The 19,577-nt window shown below is 35.5% G+C and overlaps 2 protein-coding genes across 2 annotated transcripts; one reads left to right on the plus strand and one right to left on the minus strand.

Moving 5' to 3' along the window:
* The first annotated feature begins 433 nt into the window (after positions 1–433).
* Positions 434–14,414, plus strand: LOC106137557 (WD repeat-containing protein 35). Its single transcript, XM_060954828.1, has 22 exons — positions 434–701; positions 988–1,099; positions 1,649–1,788; positions 2,177–2,279; positions 2,569–2,729; positions 3,593–3,740; positions 3,949–4,079; positions 4,401–4,604; positions 4,970–5,084; positions 5,495–5,608; positions 6,028–6,247; positions 6,716–6,941; positions 7,046–7,215; positions 7,539–7,754; positions 8,296–8,439; positions 8,757–8,880; positions 9,466–9,591; positions 9,692–9,785; positions 10,257–10,426; positions 11,187–11,273; positions 12,167–12,276; positions 12,985–14,414. The coding sequence occupies exons 1-22, from the start codon at positions 678–680 to the stop codon at positions 13,151–13,153; spliced, it is 3,108 nt and encodes a 1,035-aa protein (XP_060810811.1). The 5' UTR covers positions 434–677; the 3' UTR covers positions 13,154–14,414.
* LOC106137556 (thioredoxin reductase-like selenoprotein T homolog CG3887) lies at positions 14,055–18,731 on the minus strand. Its single transcript, XM_013338405.2, has 3 exons — positions 18,366–18,731; positions 18,165–18,294; positions 14,055–15,089 (listed from the first exon to the last, which is right to left on the minus strand). The coding sequence occupies exons 1-3, from the start codon at positions 18,533–18,535 to the stop codon at positions 14,769–14,771; spliced, it is 621 nt and encodes a 206-aa protein (XP_013193859.1). The 5' UTR covers positions 18,536–18,731; the 3' UTR covers positions 14,055–14,768.
* Between the last annotated feature and the right edge of the window lie 846 nt (positions 18,732–19,577).

Genomic DNA, 19,577 nt, shown 5'->3' on the forward strand with positions numbered 1-19,577 from the left:
AGAATTTTTCCTCTATTTCCCTTTTTTGAAATCACAGTTTGAACTAATGAAAGAAAAATGTCATTTGTCAATGTCAAAATTGTATGTTTCTATCAATCAATGGCATTGAGTTTTTTTTTGTCGCTTGCAATAAACTAAGGTTTAAGCATTCTATTCAATCTACCACAAGCGCCGTGACCCGCGATCCAAAGTTAAGACTCACCAAAGTCACGTCACGTCCTATTTCACTTCTTAATAAAAAGCGAAACCGCTATAGTTCTTAGGCGATAAAAACGTCGTCACACATGGATATTACGGGGGCTGATCTAAATTTGTCTTTGTCCACTGTGGTCCACAGATGAAAAATATGCTTGACGCTGTCACATTTTCATTGACATTGTCATTTAAGGGAAAATTGTATGTTGTCATGGCAACGCTTTTCAAAATACGCTTAGATAAGCGATGCGAAGCGAAGTGAAATTGTTATCGAAAGAAATGAAAAATCTTTTATGGGATGGGAATCCAAACATACAAAATTTGGAACTAAATATATATTTATCCAATTAAATAATCTAAGATATAACATATTTTTGTGATTTGAAAATTTTGTAGTCAATCATAAAAAAGAAACCTTTTCTAAAGGTTTTGAACCCTGAATAACAAGTTATTAACGCTACAGATTTGACGACTATTTCATTATGTTTATTTATATGAGTAAAAAGGTACTTAATTTTTTTTCTCACTAATTGCATGATCGCCTACTCCCTCAATCATTTCCTCACTTTTCAACTTTTACAGTTTCTAGAGACAGTTGTTTTTGCCTGTGAATAAAATTGCATTTTGGAACTAAATCTAAAAATCACTCTAAAGATGCATGCCTATCCGAAATTCTTGTCTTGATTAATGTGTAACTTTCCTCAATTTAGAATCACTATATAATACCAACAAAAAGAAGAGTTTATTTTTTTGTATAATCGTCAATATTAAATTTCTAAATCTGTATTCCAGATAGCTATACCAAAGCAGTCAAATGTCACATGCCTAGCATGGAACCACTCTTCTGGATACATAGCAGTAGGGGGTGAAGATGGAATGCTCAAAGTACTGAAGTTAGAATCTGGTAAGAGATTAATTACCTATTAGAAAAAAAAAAAAAAAACATTTATTAACTATTCTGGCTTATGTTTGAAATTGAAACTTTTTTATGTTATTCTAATATTAAAATATAAAAAGTAAGGCTGTGTTATAAGATGAAAAGGTTGACATACAGATGAAAGTGGAGTGAAGCTTAGTGGAGATAAGAGAAATAAATAAGTACCAGCAGAAACATGCTATTACTGGTTGTATGTACCATTTTCATAAAAAATGCTACCGACACTATTAATCCACATCTACTTACACTATTAATAAAGAGATTTTTTTGTACTTTGTTATGTTTGTAAAAACAAACTCAAAAACTACTGCACAAATTTTAACTAAATTTGGCACATATATAGAAACTACCTTAGTGAGTGACATAGGCATACTTTTTTTTCCATGGAATTTAATCCAATCTAATCCCTGCATATTGCTGAGTTCCCCAGCTGTTTCCATAGCAGTATTGAAATAGTAGCCTTAAGTGAAAACAAACCAAATATACTTTTTAATAATTCGTATTTCTTTATTGAAGGAGGCAGTGGAAATCTTTCAATGAATCTAAGCTTGGAAGGTCACACAGGCCAGCTCTGTGTTGCTGTTTGGAATGAAGTTTTTCAAAAACTGACAACAAGTGATGAACATGGTGTTATTATTGTGTGGATGTTATATAAGGTACTAAATTAAATAGTATTAAGTTAATCACCTTTCTGATACTTAGCTTCCTATGTAGATTGTAAAAGTCAATCAAGGTAAAGGCTAGACTAGATATTAGATAGATAAAGAAATTAGATTCTTAGTTTGGGCAATGGGTTAGCAACCTTTTACTATTGGAATCTCAATTCCATCAGTAAGCCATAGCCATGGCCTTTGACTCTTTTTAAGACTTTTGGCCTTTTTGACCTGTAAGGGATAAACTCATGATTATATGTATGTGATAATCTTTTTTTTCTTCATAATGTTAGTCCTGGTTACACTCTCCCTTTTCTGGAGAGGAGTCCTGGATGTACTAGAAAACTTTATTATTAGTAACAAATATCCTAGTAATCAATTTTTGTTTTAGGGATCTTGGTATGAAGAAATGATAAACAACAGAAACAAATCTACTGTCACAAGTATGGCATGGGGTTCAGATGGTCAAAAAATATGCATAGCATATGAGGATGGTAATTAATAATATTTTTTTCTTTCTGCAATCCATTAAATTGATAACATGGGGGCAACCATGACTTTAATATAAGTAGTAGTTAGAACCTCTGGGACTATTACACCAACTTGTATAAGGCAGAAATCTGATATAACTATATTGGAACCAAAGAGATAAGGAAGATAAAACATATTACGCCTTATCAAAGTTTGTGAATAGCCCCAGAGGTTGCCAAACTTATTAAATGGGTATCACAATAATGTTAGTAACATGTATTTTTTTAACATTGATTAACTCATACTTTAAAGGTGCTGTCATAGTGGGATCTGTGGATGGATCCAGAGTTTGGGGCAAGGATATCAAAGGGCCTGGTTTAGCAGCTGTGCAGTGGTCACCAGACAATTCACTGCTTCTGTTTGCACTCACTAATGGGGAACTACATTTGTATGATGAACAAGGAAATTTTACTGTAAGTTTTAAGTAAAAATAAAGTCTTTATATGATCTAAGTTTTGCCATTGAATGTTTTCTGCCATTCAATCATTCATTGAATGTCCTTTCTTTTTGTTATCGAAGGGGAAATCCTTTTTATGGACTACCCCCAGGTCTTCACCCGGGAGACTGTAGGACTCCTGGCACGTAATGAACTAGCCTACCCACTAAAACCCCTCCGTGCGCCCTTCTTGCCATTTTAAGAGCATTATGGGATCGCAGGCATTTCACCACAATATCCTCTGGCGGCCCGGCGCATCTGTGCTGGGAATCTTGTTGTTATGGGCGAACAGTAGAGTCAAACAGTAGACTCAAACTCTCAGCGGCCGGAAGGAGACCACTGCTTCCAATTACCTCTCGCAGCACAGCATCGCAGCTACTACACTATGCAGTGGGAGGTCCCCTATTTCTAAGCTGGTCATCCAGCTCCCCACACTCATGGCAGACCTCGGTAGCCTCTTTTCCAATCCAATACAGGTAATGACCGAGGCAACCATGTCCGGTCATCACATTGAATGTTGTCCTGTGCCCATAAGATACTTTAATACAACTTTAAAACAATTTTTTGAAAATATCTATAAGTAGGTACAAATCCACTGATTTAGCTAGCACCGAAGTAAATTTGAGACTTGTGGAATGTAGGCAAACGGGAATTAACGCGAATATATAAATGTACATTATTAATCATGAAACGCGAAAGTTTAAAAGTCTTATTTTCTTACTTGACTTGGTCGAACCCGACATTTTGACTCCGAGGCAAGCAATTTCCATTGCGCCAAAGAGGCCGACCTTTATCGTTGAAACTGTGGAATAATGGAATGGTTTTATATTCTCCCTTTAGATGCCTGTTGCGGTTAACGGAGTGTCAGGATCAATGGAAATTATCTCAATGGACTGGTATGCGGGTGTCGCTCCTACCAACAGACCCGTGCTGGCTATATGTTACAAAAATGGATCTATTATTCTTATGAAAAACTGCATAGAAGAAGGTAGAGTATAATATTATGTAATTATGAATATTGTTGAAATCAAATTAAATTAAAAATTTTGTTGTTTATAAGTACCTACCTACTGGAGGGAATAGTACGAAAAGTTTTGTACAGAACAGATGTTTTTTTTCATTCGCAAACCAAACTAAGTTAATAAAAAAATTAGCTAAGTTTTAAAAATTTTTTTAAACAATAAAAAAATTTTCAGATAGTATTGTGGTTGAAACTAACATGCTAGCTGCGGACTGCCACTGGAACCATAATGGTACAATTTTAGCTGCAGCCGGTTGCACAGCAGACCAAACCAATGTTGTACAGTTTTTTAGTGCCTATGGAGAGGTTGGTTTTACAATTTTCATACATTAGATAAAACTTTATTTATGATTATCCTCACACTTAAATTAAGTTGTGTGTAATACTGTACCGTCGTAAAAAACTCGAAAAAAAATTTCTTATTATTGCAAGTAAATTAAATTCAAAAACAAAATATCTCCCGCTATCTCGTTCATAATAATAGTAATTACAATAGGGGACAGTTTAGTTTGCGATTTCAAATGGCGCTCTCTAAATGGCTCACATATTTACGCGCCAAACAAAAATGATACTTTTGCGTAGGTAGGAACATATATAAGTAAACATAACATTAACTTTTATTTTTAGCATGTTCGTACTCTGCGTGTCCCTGGTGGCGCCCTACGAGCTTTGTCTTGGGAAAAGAGATCTCTACGCTTAGCTATAGCCATTGACTCTTTTATATACTTTGCGAATGTGAAGCCTGACCATAAATACGCTTTTTATGGAAACACCCTTGCTTTTGTTTCTGGAACTGAAACAGTGACGTTTTGGGATACAGTTACATATCAGGTAAAAACATTAAAAAAAAACGAAATATCAAGCTGTCGAATTTTGTTTCAAAAGCACCATCTATAAGGAAAAAAGTTTTTCTTATGTTGTAACGGACATAATTTATAACTAATAGCTGAAAAATATTGTCAATCTGTTGTTATTGTTCACTTACCAGCCCGTCGGCTATCACACAAAAGAACATACTTATGTTAATATCGCCGCTCTTTTAAAGCGTAAAGAAAATAAAGTTACACTTACACAATAGTTATATCCTTTTAATCCATACTAGGATTAAAAGGACTTAAAAATGGGCTATACTACGGTTGATGAAAGCGAATTAGGCATAGGTTTAAATAGTATCTAATTCATATATTTTTATTTAGTCTTGGGTCAACCACATACCAAACGTCGTGGACATGTGTGGCTTGGGTGAATACTGTGTTATATCTGCATTGAATACACTTATTATTTCAAATGAACAAGGAATCCAATGTGATGGTGAGTTCTGCTTATGAATATCATATAAGTAGGTACCTATAAGAGTTTTTGCTTATAAAGAAATTCCGTCATAAAAGTTACATTTAATAACAGCGCCATCTCTCATCAGTTACAAGGTCATTGGCATTGTTTTATTTTTATTTTATTAAATATATAAATGTCGTTATTTAGGGTTATAAAAGCGATTTTTAACAAAAGTTATTTAAACGAGTTTAAGATATGTCTTTACAGATAATTAAATAAAAATAGAATTACTTATCAAAATAGAATGCAAGGTATCGCTTAATGACGTCTACATAACTTAAGTATAATTATATCGTTAAATAGGGGTTATAAGAGGGAGAATTATTGTGTTTTAGAAAGGCATTATTTTAATATTTTTAAATATTTAATAAGCATGTATATTTTAGCAAAGGCCGTTTCCATTCCCGTAATGTACGTGACAATCAACTCCAAGGCGGTGGTGGTAGCTGCTTCGAAAGAATCATTTCTTATTTGGAAGTTTTCTACGCCATCACGACCTAGTAAGTGATGGAAATTGCTTATAGTTTTAAGAACGTCACGTTTAGTAATTTTTAAACAAATAAGTCTAACAAAGTCAGCTGCATTTAGGTCTCCCGAAAGTCCGGATTAGTACATCCTCGAAAACTTGTACCTATGTACATACATATGTAGTGCATAATTATTAATAACTAATGGATTCTATTGCAATAAGTGCAATTTGGTTTTAGATATAATATAAGCCGTCTTCTGGATAGAGAGAACGCGTGTATGGAATTAAATTACAAATTTGAAATATTACTTACTTGATCCAATTATATAAAAACATGGTTTACGAATTTTTCTTATATTTTAACCGACTTCAAAACAGAGGAGGTTTTCAATATACCGTATTTTTATGCATGTACCGCATATCTCCGGAATTGATAATCCGATTTTTCAGGGAGTACAGAGCAGCTGTACCATGCTGATGGGTCGCCGATATCGTCGGATATAGGATACCAGGAAGACACGATTTGCTGCATAACATGCTCGGACACACATTTGCTGGTGGGGCGAGACTCTGGCGTGATTCTATTGTTCTCTCTGGTCAATTTCAAAAAGATTACCTCCATCAACATGAATTCGAAACCCTATAAAATGGGTTTAAATTCAAATTCTAGGTATCTACTATCTATCTTTTATTTTAAAACAAAAATATTTTTTTTATAACAATACGTACATATTTAAGTATGGCGTAGGTATATACTTTGTGCTCTGTTAAAGTATGGCCTATGTTCTATACATATAAAACAAAAAGGTAATAGCCTGATCTATAACCGCACATTCTTAACTTCTGGACCGGTCGAGCTGATATTAGGCATGCAGATAGTTGCTATGCATGTAGAAAATAAACTCCTGCGGGAACGGTAGATTTCAGGATTTTTCGCTTTATGCGGGGGGAGCCGCTGGTGTTCTCTAGTTTGGCTATATAACTAATGCTAAAATATTTGACATTAACTATTCTTCTTGTTAACTAGTCTCATCTTCTCCGTCATCACGTACGAACAGACCCTCAATGGGTCGTATCTAGCCAAGACAGAGCTTAGTTACACCTGAAGTACATCTAAAACCAAAGTGCCAACTTCCAGCAAATTCTACGTGATCGATCAGTCCGGCGCCCTATACTTGCTGGACACGGACATGGCCAACAACATCAGCGTGGGGCCGGCGCTCCGCAAGGACGTGTGGGGCGCGCGGTGGGCGGCCGACAACCCGCGCCTGCTGGCCGTCGCGGAGAAGGCGCGCCTCTACGTGCTGCGCGACGCCCAGCCCGAGGAGCCGCTCGCGGGGCAGGGATACGTGTGCCAGTTCAAGGCGAGTTCAAGGACTCATAAAACGAAGCCCGCATATAGTATCCTGCAAAATATCATTTCTTAAACTTTAAGACCATTAACAATAACGATTTTATCTCGTTTCAGGAATTAGAAATTACTATGGCTTTATTGGATAACATAACCGATAAATGTACACCGCAACATATAGTGAGAGTTGAAGTGAAATCGTTGAGAGACACTCGTCAACTTATAGAAAAGGTCGGCTTGAAGGAAGCCGAAAATTTCATAAAGGACAATCCGCATCCACAGTTATGGTATGTATTCTTTATAACAAAGTTATTAGAATATTTTATTGCGAGCGACATTAAGGTTCAGCCAATGAACGCTTCTAGTATATTTTTCACCAAATTTTTGTAATAATACTTTGTAGCGCACTGACACAATCATGCAAAATGCTGCTGCACCATGCCACAGAGGTCGAACTATGGCATAGTCAGGCGGAGGTAGTAGTTTACTCTGTTACAAACAGTGTTTCAGATAGTTTACTCTTTTTTTGGGCGAGTACCTTCAATTCTTTGCAACATTTTAAAAGTGGCGTATCTTTGTAAAGATGCATTCATTTATACATGATCATCAGGTTATTGTTAGCGGAGGCGGCTTTGAAGAATTTCGAAGAAGAGTCCGCATTGGAGACGGCCGAGGCGGCTTTCGTGCGCCGCAACGACTACGCCGGAATCAGATTCGTGGCTAGGCTGAACGCCCTGCATTCCAATGCTCTGAAAAAAGCAGAAATACTGGCCTACTTTAAAGATTTCGATGGGGCGGAAAAAATATATCACAATGAAGATAGACGGTAGTTATTATTTTTACTATAAAGAAGAATTTGCTCAGCCAGAAAAAGACCAACTCAACATTGATATTATGTATTCTATGTATTTGTATTTAGGTAATTTGTAGCTTTAAGAACCTACTTCATATAATCACGTGATACGGCGGGTGAGGTGATAATTATGTGTTGCTTCATCAATTGAGTAATACAACTAGGTACTATATTTATTGAACTTTTGCATTTCTAAAACAAGACATTACGCAACCAAATAAAGAACTCTGGGCATACACACACAAGTATATTGACGATAAATTTACTTACCTTGCAAGGAGTAGATATAAATACGAAGGATTTGATGATTCTTATGAAGCTGATTGAACTTAAAACGATGTACCCATTTCCTTTCAAAAATACTAATAATGGTTACGGGTAAACCTTTATTTATTTAAAAGTGGCCCTTAAGTGCTTTTAGTTATAACCGATACCGACTGCCGAGTTATGAATATTTAAAGGAGGAGTAGAGGTATTTAAATTACCTACATTATGAAATTAAATTGGTTTGCAGCGACTTAGCAATAGCATTGCGTAAACGCCTGGGCCATTGGTTCCGAGTGGTGGAACTGTTGAAGATGTCTGCTAGCACCACCGAAGCTCAAATAAAACAGGTCTACAGCAATATTGGCGACTACTACATCGATAGGCAGAATTGGTATGTATTTTTTAATGTTTTGACACACGGTTGGCCGAGATAATTTGAGGTATCTATGACTACCATAAGATGACACCTAAATAAAAGGCCTCATGACTCGTTTACATATCATTTAATGAGTGATTTAATACAATGATTGAACATGCAGATGAACTTTTACCTACAATCTATATATTATGATTAAAGTTTTAGAACAAAAAAATGTAACTGACGCTTTTAGCTCAAAGCATGTATCAAACGTGGACTGAAAAGAATATGCAAAAACATCGATGAATCTGTTTTCTTATTTTATTAAGTCTCAAAACTCTTTTGTATAGGTCTGGCGCTGTGGAATATTATTCACTGTCAAATAATACAGAGGGATTAAAGAAATGTTACATGGCTCTAGAAGACAACGAATCATTGGCAAAGCTTTTTACAGGATCGTCTAAACCATCTAAGGTAACTTAAATTAAAGTTGCTAATATCGTGGTAACTTTTAAATCGGGCAAGTCAGGTTTTAAAGCGAAACAGTTGCCATTTGATCTTCACGGGGGAACAACACCCAATTGTACCATGCGTAAAAGCTGCACTAGCTGAATGTGGCTATTCCCTTAGCCGTCTTTTACGACATTCATGGAAAGAGATGGAGTAGTCCTATTATAAAATGCCGGGAAACAAACGACACTCCCTTTTTTTGCAAAGGTCTGTAACTATCTATCGCTGTCCCGTTTTATGACATAATAAAAAGCTCGCTGGTAAACATATAAAGTTACAGATAAAATAACGTCGTTCAGTACAACACCTCCCTACATCAATTATGTTTAGGTATTTACAATCTTATTATGTTTATGTGTGGCTGGTACACCCACATTTTAAACTTTTATGTTCATTTACCTATGTAAATAAAAAATACATTTAATTTTAAATTATAATTAATGTAAATAAATAGATACCTATGTACTACAAAAAATTATATGCAAATGTAACCAAAGATAACCTTGAAATAAGTATTTTGACACTTAACTGTAGGTACGTTTTTCTTAGGACGGGCAAACAAAGCATAACTTGGCAGAATCTGGCGAAAGTTTTACTGAGACGCCTTCAATTCAAGGCATTATACAGCTAAAGGAGACGGGAAGGATGTTACAGGCAGCTGCTATGGCTTTTCAGGTTTGCTTTATTACTTATTTTCTTACTAGAATTTTTTTCTGCCCTATATTTTTTGCAATGCAATTTGCAATTCACAAAATAACATTTTTTTATTTTTCAGTTGGCTAACAGTGAAGCAGCTGCGAAAGCATCTCCAGTTCGATTAAAGAAATTATATATCTTGGCGGGGCACTTATACAGTCAGAACTCAGTAGGTAAGAATGTTTCGTTTTATTTTGACATGTGTTTACGCCTTTTATGTACGAGTATTTTACGACTTTTCACGGAGAGAGCGATTGTTTTTTACTTTGTACCAGAAAGTCTACGGCTCTAGATTCCGCCAGCTTCTTTCCACGACACAGGTGGACGTAGGTATAGTTTCCAGCAGTCTACTATTGCATCTCTTGATTCGCCAAATTCACCTAAGTTTTTAGGAAAAAATAAATATCCTTAGAACTTCGGTTTAGAAAGACTATCGTTTGTTTTTAAATTGTTTAAAGACTAATTATGTTTATACGTGTACATCATGAAACACGTGTACTAAATAGACGTTTTGTAATAGACGTATTGATAGTAAGACGTTTTGCTACATTAACTAGCTAGTAAGATTGCTCACAAGACGTTTCGCTTTTAATTTTTTGCTACTTAGGCATTCTGATCGGGAGGAAATATTTTCACGTGCGCAGATGGTGCGAAGAGTCGCGAGGCGGTGCGCAGTTACCGCCTGGCGAGCGCGCAGCACTGGCTGGCGGGCAGCGCGCGCCGCGCGGGCCCGGCGCGGCCCGACGCGGCGCTCCGCTTCGCGGCGAGGCTGCGCCAGTGCGCGCCGGACCTGCATCCCTCGCAACACGTACAGGTCAACCATTACACCACTAGTTGACGTCGATATTGCATCTAAATAATTCTTTTCGGAAATTAGCGTTTAATCGAAAAACCAATCGAATTAAAATTGTAACGGGGGACATCGGGATCTTCTATAAATTATTATAGATTCTGTATTATACTTTTACTAGAGGCCGCCCGCGACTTCGTCCGCATGGAAACCCTATCAATACCGCGGGAACTCCGGGAAAATAGTAGCCTACTTATATGTTATTCTGGGTCTTCAGCTACCTACATACTAAATTCCATCGTAATCGGTTCAGTAGTTTTTGCGTGAAAGAGTAACAAACATCCATACTCAAACACTTTCGCATTTATAATATTAGTAGGAAGTAAGATGTCAGTATTCTTCATGTTTACTAGTGATTAGATTACAGATTACACAGAATATATGAAAAGCTATTATAAATACTTACTTAGATTATCGATATATTTGGACAGGACATACGTAGCCGCCCTTTTTCAATCTGATAAATCATTTATGTTTTATTCTAAACTAGTACCTCTGAATGATAATAAAGAGCCTCCTTGTTACAGTACTTAAAACATCTTTTGAATTTACCTTATTCTGTTCAAATAGTTTATATATAAAAAATATTTAAGCACATTACTTCCTTATGTGTAGTGTAAGTGCTGCAATAACAAATCAATTACTTATTACTCTTTATTAATAACTAGCTGTTGCCTGCGACTTCGTCCGCGTAAATTAATAATTATGTTATTAACTCTTACAGGTTTGGTGTACAATAGCGGCCATAGCCATCCAAGCAAGAGCATTTGAATTATGTTCGAAAGCATTTATTAAACTGGAAGCCTTAGATGTGAGTTAAGGTTTCTTTTAACGCGTTTCTAAAACCACATAAATAAAGCATAAGGTTTCGCTCCACTCATAGGCATGATTCCAAGCGGCAAGATTCTTTTGAAGATGCTACTATCCCTGAAATTTAAGTTAACGACAAAAGCGAAATAATTTACATAGCTCGCGCGATAAACTATCGCTCTTTCGCTATTTATTTACATTTCAGGGAATGTGAACAGGGTTGTTGGGAAAGTAGACGGTAAAAGACCACGGGGCAAATCTTCTACCCGCTATTCGGACCAAGTAAAATAAGTAACGACACTTAGGATAGGACTTACAATGTAGGAAAACAAGATACTTATACCCTACGTATCATGCCAAGTCTATTTTTTGTTATATATACTATGACGTCAAAGCACAGATAATACAACACCATGGCAGTCAGCGTTTTCGCTCGTTTTGAAAAATATGATTTTGTAATAGGACTTTAAAAGGTTTTTTCAAATGTAATTAAGTAGGTATATATTGTAATTAGGTGCGTATTTTTCCAAAATAATAAATATGAACTATTTAGAACAGACCTGAAAAAAAAGTCAACTAGTGTTTATTGCACTGCTGAAATATGGGATCATTTTGTGTGTTTTAAATTGAAACTCTTGAATTGTACAACTAGCCTATTGTATTACAATATTTTTGTCTGAGGCTTAGTTTACATGATAATTTTCAAAAAATACCCTTTGGTGAATGATTACTAAGTATAATATAATACCTATGCCATAAACCCTCATATCAGGATGACAAACCAACATCGAAATTCATACAGGATTGTTATTTTGATATACCTACAGTAGGTAGGTAATTAGGTATATTATCTTAGTTACATTTATAAATATTTCCTTATATTTTTTGTTCCAGCCCAATACATTTGAAAATTTGGCAATAGAGATTTTTACAAGATGCAGGCCCAAAGATGTTAAAGGAAATAAGATCGACTGCCCTGATTGTCAACTTAGTATTCCGGAATGGTGAGCTTTTTGTCTCTGCGACAAATATGTTTTAATGGATTCGTTATATCGTAATTTAGGTTCCTTAGGCTTGGGTTTATTTTATATTCTTTGCTGCCGTACCAGCATGGAAGCTTGCACTAGATAAATGAGCTAATTCCATTAGTCTGTAGCGGGAGCGATGATTCGGCTCGACCGCCACCAAAGGTCTTCCGCCAGGCTAGGTCTTATGCCTTGGGAACCACGGCTCCGACGATGTTGTGTCGGAGGTTGTATGTATACATACATACATATTGTCACGTCTATATCCCTTGTGGGGTAGACAGAGCCAACAGTCTTGAAAAGACTGAATGGCCACGTTCAGCTATTTGGCTTTATGATAGAATTAATATAATTAAATAGTGACAGGTTGCTAGCCCATCGCCTAAAAAAAAAAAGGATCCCAATTGTGTAAGCCTATCCCTTAGTCGCCTTTTACGACATCCATGGGAAAGAGATGGAGTGGTCCTATTCTTTTTTGAAAAATTGTATGTATATATGCTCCATTCTGTGAAATCTTTGCTTGCGCAGTTTAGACTTTGCGCTGTTATTAACTGATAGCGTCGCGTGGTTTTATTTTTATGACATGTGGCGTACAGATGTCGCCACAAGTCGAATTTTAACGAATCAAAGTTGATAAAGACAAGAGTAAAGTACAAATAACACACGATGCCATATATATATATGCAGGAGCACGTCGTGCGGCGGGTGCGGGCGCGCGTTCGCTGTGTGCGCGGTGTCGGCGCGCGCGCTGCTGCCGGCGCCCGCGTGGCAGTGCCGCGCGTGCGGCGCGTGCGCGCAGCAACACGAGCTCGTGCTGCGACACACCTGCCCCATGTGCCGCGCGCCGCTCGACTGAACCGCAGCCGCTTAAAAACTCATCCTCCATGAAGCTATACATAAAAATGTCCGTGTTAACATATATTTTGATAAAAAGAAATCGGTCTCCCAGCTACCGAGTTTTTTTGTTTCGAATAACATCAAAAACTCCAAAGTAATGTTTCTGTAGTAAAAAAAGAACTGCATGTAGTTGATAATCGAACTTGGAACGCGAAGGTGATAGGCAAATATGCTGACCCTGTACCAAAATTGCGCAGCGCGGGCGGTGTCGAAATTGTCGAACCTCATATATAAGAAAATATTATAGATATAGAATAATATTGTCAAAGTGTAAATATACATAAAAGTGTTGCGATAATAGGTACAGTGCAATTTACATCGCTTATTCTGCAGTTTTCTTTGCTCATATTTCAAGAAATGTGCATTTATATTTTGTGAGTTCAATAAACAGTTTGTATGTTTATTTGTACCAATCCAAATTATATCCTTTGTAATGCGAAATTTATTTTGGCGAATTTGAGTAAATTTAATATGTCACCTTCGTATTTCCAATAACACGCAAACGGAGTTGCGAGCAACAGCTTGTATATAATAAATGCTTACCTTGAGTGTTACAGTGTTGCACACTATTGAACTTAATTGTCCGTATGGGAAATAAAAATTAATGCAAGAATTTGGTTGTGTCTATGTAATGAACTAGTTGTGTATAACCAGTTGATCCACGCAACGAGGAATACGTGTTTCCGTCCATGAAGGTATAAGTAGTTAAGTTTTATTACAATAAGTATATTTTTAAAAGTACTTTGGTTGATTACTCGTAAAACTTGTTCTTAGCACTTTTTAATTAATAAAATAATAAATGCAGGGAGTCAATTTCCAAAAGTAATGGAGCCAGTAAATGTAAAATAAAATATACTAGAAATATTCTAAATATTTATTTCTGAGGGGTTTACAACTTCAAATTTCGCAATATGAATGAGCAAAGAACATCTATTGTATACTGTGACTAGACAATTTTATACTGTAAAACTGTGTGAATATGCAAATATTTATACAACATAATAGATGCACTTCTGCAAGTGTAATACTTGTTTGAAAATTTGACTTTGATGTTTTCAACAAAATAATCTAAATAACCTGCCTTTTGTAGTTGGATATAAATGGAGCCAGCGCTGATGGTTCAATCACTCATTGCCAAGCCTTTATTGGAATAATTCAAAAGCTTTATAATTTCTTTACATTACTAATCATTTAATTTGTACAAATCTTAAATCTTGATGTTTGCTGAGAAAAACAATGAAATACTATAAATGCATTTTAATTTTTTTAAGATTTTATTAATTGTCATATTGCAAAAAAGAACAACAAAATCTTTGTCTGTCATTTAACAGAAACAATTAAGTAATATCTGAAGTTTGCTAATTGCTCTTGGCGCTGACCCTCAATGGTCCTTTTATGTCTATATTTTATAATAAAGTAACTTCTATACTTATTAACTATTTGTAATTTCTAATTTATCCATCTCATTATACATGACAAGTTTGTTTATATTCTCACTAAAACGACACCACAACCTGCTGCTCCTTTTAGTCAGCCATTGAATACAATTAAACAGAAATAAGAAAAAAAGCATATTATTGTACAAAATTATTATTTGGCATGTCAACTTTTGAAAACTGCAATGTATTATCAATTATTTGGAATAATTCTGGTGGTTGGGGAATTCTGCCAGTTTCTAATTTTGACCATAGGGGTATATTGTTAAGAGATATTTCAAATGCTCCAGAAGAAACAAGTTGACCCTCAATCATGTTTGCTAAGAAGAACATCATCATGCATGCATAGAGTTTATTTTCCAAGCACCAGGTCCACCATGAAGGTTGTGGCTTGTTTAACCAAGCAAATATGTTAACTCCACTTAGTATACACATGATCAAAATCATCTTTCCAAGACCCTGAAAAATATACATTATACATTTTTTATGTTAATATTTATTATTATAAATTTTATGAAACAAAATAGCTTTTCATTGAAACAATATTTTTCTCAAAATTACTGCATCCGTCATCATCAGTACCGATCGCGTTCATATCTCCAAAACTTGAACACCTTGCAGTCATTAAGTACCTCAATAAAAAGGGCCTACCACCAAAAGACATCCATCAAGATATGGTGAGCATTTTGGGGGAGTCTGCTCCATCGTATTTTAGTGTCAAGAAGTATAGCTGGGTTAAGTATATGAGGGTATCTGAGTTTAAGCGCGGTCGTGAGAGCATTAAAGACGATCCTAGGAGTGGAAGGCCTACATCCTCTACCAAGAAAGAAAACATCGATAAAATTTGTGATCTCGTACTGAGTGACCGACGTTTGACCATTGGTAAGATAGCTGAGATAACAAACATTAGTTATGGCCGGGGGCAACACATAAAAACGGAAGAGTTGGGGTTCCATAAGGTTTCTGCTCGCTAGGTCCCGATCCACAATTTCGCGAGACTGTTTGGAACTCTTTGAGACTGATCCCGAGGACTTTTGAATAGATTTGTTACCATGGATGAAAGCTGGGTTCACCACCATACTCCTGAGTCAAAGCAACAATCCAAACAGTGGAAAAGATCTCCTACACCGAAAAAGGCTAAGGTCGTTTTGTCGACTAACAAAATCATGGCTTCTGTTTTTTGGGATGCGAAGGGCATTATTTTTGTAGATTATTTACCGAAAGGTTAAACTATACATTCTAGTTATTATTGTAACCTTTTACGAAGAAAAAAGGCCGGAAATGTTGCGTAAGAAAGTTTTGTTTCATTAAGACAATGCACGTGTTCACACTTCGGTTGAAACAATGTCTGTAATCCATGATTGTGGCTACGAATTGCTGCCCCACCCACCTCATTCGCCGGATATAGCCCCATCGGATTTTATTTATTTCCAAATTTAAAAAAAAAAACACTTAAGTGGCTCAAAATTTTCGACCAAAGATGAGATGATAGTCGCAGTAAACGATCTTCTGGGATCTTTTTTTTTCGAGGGGATAAACAAGGTCAGGTGGAAGAAGTGTGTTGAGCTAGATGGAGACTATGTCGAAAAATAAAAAATAAATTTAGACCCACTTTTCTTTCATTTTCTTGGTCGGGCTTAGAACTTTTGGATCCGCCCTCGTACTAGCTGTGCCCGCGACTTCGTCCGCTTGGAATAGTTATTTTGGGCATCAATGAAGCCCTTAAGGAGGATGAATAATATTCCCCGTTTTTTCACATTTTCCATTATTTCTTCGCTCCTTATAGTTGCAGCGTGATGTCATATAGCCTAAAGCCTTCCTCGATAGATGGTCTATTCAACGCAAAAAGAATTTTTCAATTCGAACCAGTAGTTCCTGCGATTAGCGCATTCAAACAAACCTTTATAATATTACTATAGTCTATTACACTAATTGTATCATTTACTAATCTCCTGTTATTAAGGTTACAGCTTAAGTATTCGTTTTCATAAAGAAAAGATGATTGAAGCTGTCTTTAAAAATACTATCTAAGTAGTTAGTATAGTACTTTTAATATAAATTTGCAACTATTCGACGACGCTACTTTATTTGCTATCTAAATGATATCTAATATTATAAAATGAGTAATATTTTTTATGATATTTTAATATTTTGTATCCTTCACTAGGTATAAATATCATCTAGCAAACGTCATCACATGGATGATACAATATTAAAACTAATATCTGTACCCCTAAAATTTTCCCAAACCTGCATACAATGAGTTTGCAACGCTTCTGCATTCTTCGCATTAAACCCCACAAATTTTCTATGGGATTTAAGTCAGGTCTTCCAGCATTAGCACCTAATGAGCAGCTGCAGCGCATCCTGCTACCGACACCAGTTCCCCAGGTCCAGCAGCACTCATCCAGCCCATATACATACATATTTACAGATGTGTCCAGACTCCATATTTGGCACAATATTTTTTCTTCATACCGAGTCACATTTCTTCGCCATAAATGAAGCCTACCGTGTTGCAATGACATAAACGACTTTTCGTCCCTAAATATTGTTCCTTCCCATTCAAAATCCAAATACTGTCGAACATTTTTGCTTATTGTAGTGTATTGTCTAGTCCCTCACGGTGCAAAACTCGACGAACATTAACCACTGAAGTGTCAAACTGTTCCACAAATGTTCTAATCAGTATGAAGCCATTATTTTCGTACCATTCCCCCATGGATCTCCGCTGTGTTGCATTGATAAGCAAACGCTGTGTTGCATTGATAAGGAAACGATGGCGCGATTGACTTTTTACGCTACCCTCTTCTTGATGACGCGTTACCCAACACTTCACAATGTTTATTGTGTTATTTGTGTAAATGTGTGAGTGACAAACGTGATTATAAAGTTTTGCGAACTATGACTGCAAATATGAACGCGAGCATACATTCTCCATTGTTTTTAGTACATTATTTTCATCTGTTTTATGTTAATTTTCAATTAGTAGAATAAAGATTCAAATAGTTGAGGCACATTTCCAAAAAGTTTATCCTCTGAGCTACCGAACCTACAATCCAATATACATCCACCTATCTGCCACTGGATCTTCGGGAAAATCAATTATTCAAGCAAGAAAGGAGTATTTTTGTATATCCAAACTTATAGTAACACATTTAATACTTAAAATAAAGGTAGGGCGAGCATTGGTCAGAGCTTAAGTAGTTGGGCCAGTGCATTGATCAGTGCTAATGCAGCTGAGAAGTTAATACTTTTAGTTGGTTACAATGCATTCAACATTTAAGTTTAGATTGTTAATTTCAAAACATTAGGAGATTAAAAGGTAAAACTTATTTGTTTTTATTTACTTATTTATTTCAATTTGGTAGAAAAATAATTCTACTTTGGTAGAAAAATAATTATATCATAAGTCATTCAGAGGAAAAGCCTAAGAAAGAACTTACTTGCTTTTGAATATAGGTAAGTATATGTTTATGAACAGAAGCACCCCTTGTACACCTACTTACCAAATGAACAAAAATTTTAACTTACTATCATTCTTGACAGATACATATTGAGGCCTGGCGGATCATAATTTGCTCCTATCACAGAGATCCCAGGATATTTCTGTTGTATAATGCCCGCATAATCCTCAAAAACTTTTCTATATCCACAAGAGTAACTGAAAAAGATAAATCTGACAGTCAATAAAAATATTTGTAGGTAATGATCTGATAACACCAAATTACTCACCAATAATAAATATTCATGATGTGTCCTACCCCTTGTCCAATCTTTGTAATACTTTCTGCATCATTTTCATTAGCTCGAACATAATTATTATCAGCAGATAATATGAAACAAGTAATGAAAATTGCACTAATGCTTAGAGACAGTCCAAAATTAGCGGAATATGACATCATGAATTCAGTAAAAGATATATCACTCAATATTGCCAATTATTATTTTTACTTGTCTATAAACACTAATATAATTAATCTGCAAAAAATTATACATTAAAATATTCACGAAATTACTGTGACAAATTGATAAAATGCAATTGAGAAATGAGATTAGACAACAAGCAGGTAGCGTGACTTCAAAGTTGATCAAATCAAATCTAGGAATGTGAAAAAAAAAATCGATTATGGAAAAAATCGATTAAAAATCGATTTTTTTAAAGTAAAAATCGATTTTTATACTTGATTTTTTAAAAATTAATAATCGATTAAAAATCGATTTTTATAATCATCCAATAAATGCACTCCGAAATTATGTTTTTGTCTTCTGGCTTTGAGCCCGGAACGCGAACTGCCAAAGAATACTATCATAGCTCCATAATATTACATTAACGCCATCTGTGCATTCTTTCTGTGCTCTTAAAACAGTTTAGATGATTAATTTAATCAAACATTCTCTAGATGGAATTAGTCGATGAACAGTATTTTACCGACATTCGGTTGATATTTTATTCATTATTCGTTGCTGAAACTTCATTTTTCAAACTTGATTGTTATAAACTTTAATTTGTGTTGATTATACAGGCTGACATTTAAAACAACTGCATCCTTTTAAACATAGACTATACCCATGCTTCTGAGCCGTTTGAGCCTATTTTTATTTAAATTAAACTTCATCATTTTCACATTTAAAAAACCCTCAAAAACTACGTCACACGCTTTATTAAGACTAATACTACAAAAATAATTTAAAACTAAACATGTAAATAAATGTCTGAAAAATAAATTATTTTTCTAGTATCAAGATCAAGTAAAGTACAGAGTTGTCGAGATCGCTCAGCTGAATGCATTGTGTCATTGACCTCTGAATCTTACGCGTCGCTTTTCCGCCGGCCGGGGTGATATTACGTATTTAGGATCGTGGATTTTGATACTTTTTTTTTTCGTACTTTCTGAAATATAAACCGATATTTTTTTCTTTTTACGTTTTTAAATATCCTTTAGA

This window comes from Amyelois transitella, chromosome 2 (genome assembly GCF_032362555.1).
Source record: "Amyelois transitella isolate CPQ chromosome 2, ilAmyTran1.1, whole genome shotgun sequence".
In the NCBI taxonomy this organism is placed as follows: domain Eukaryota; kingdom Metazoa; phylum Arthropoda; class Insecta; order Lepidoptera; family Pyralidae; genus Amyelois; species Amyelois transitella.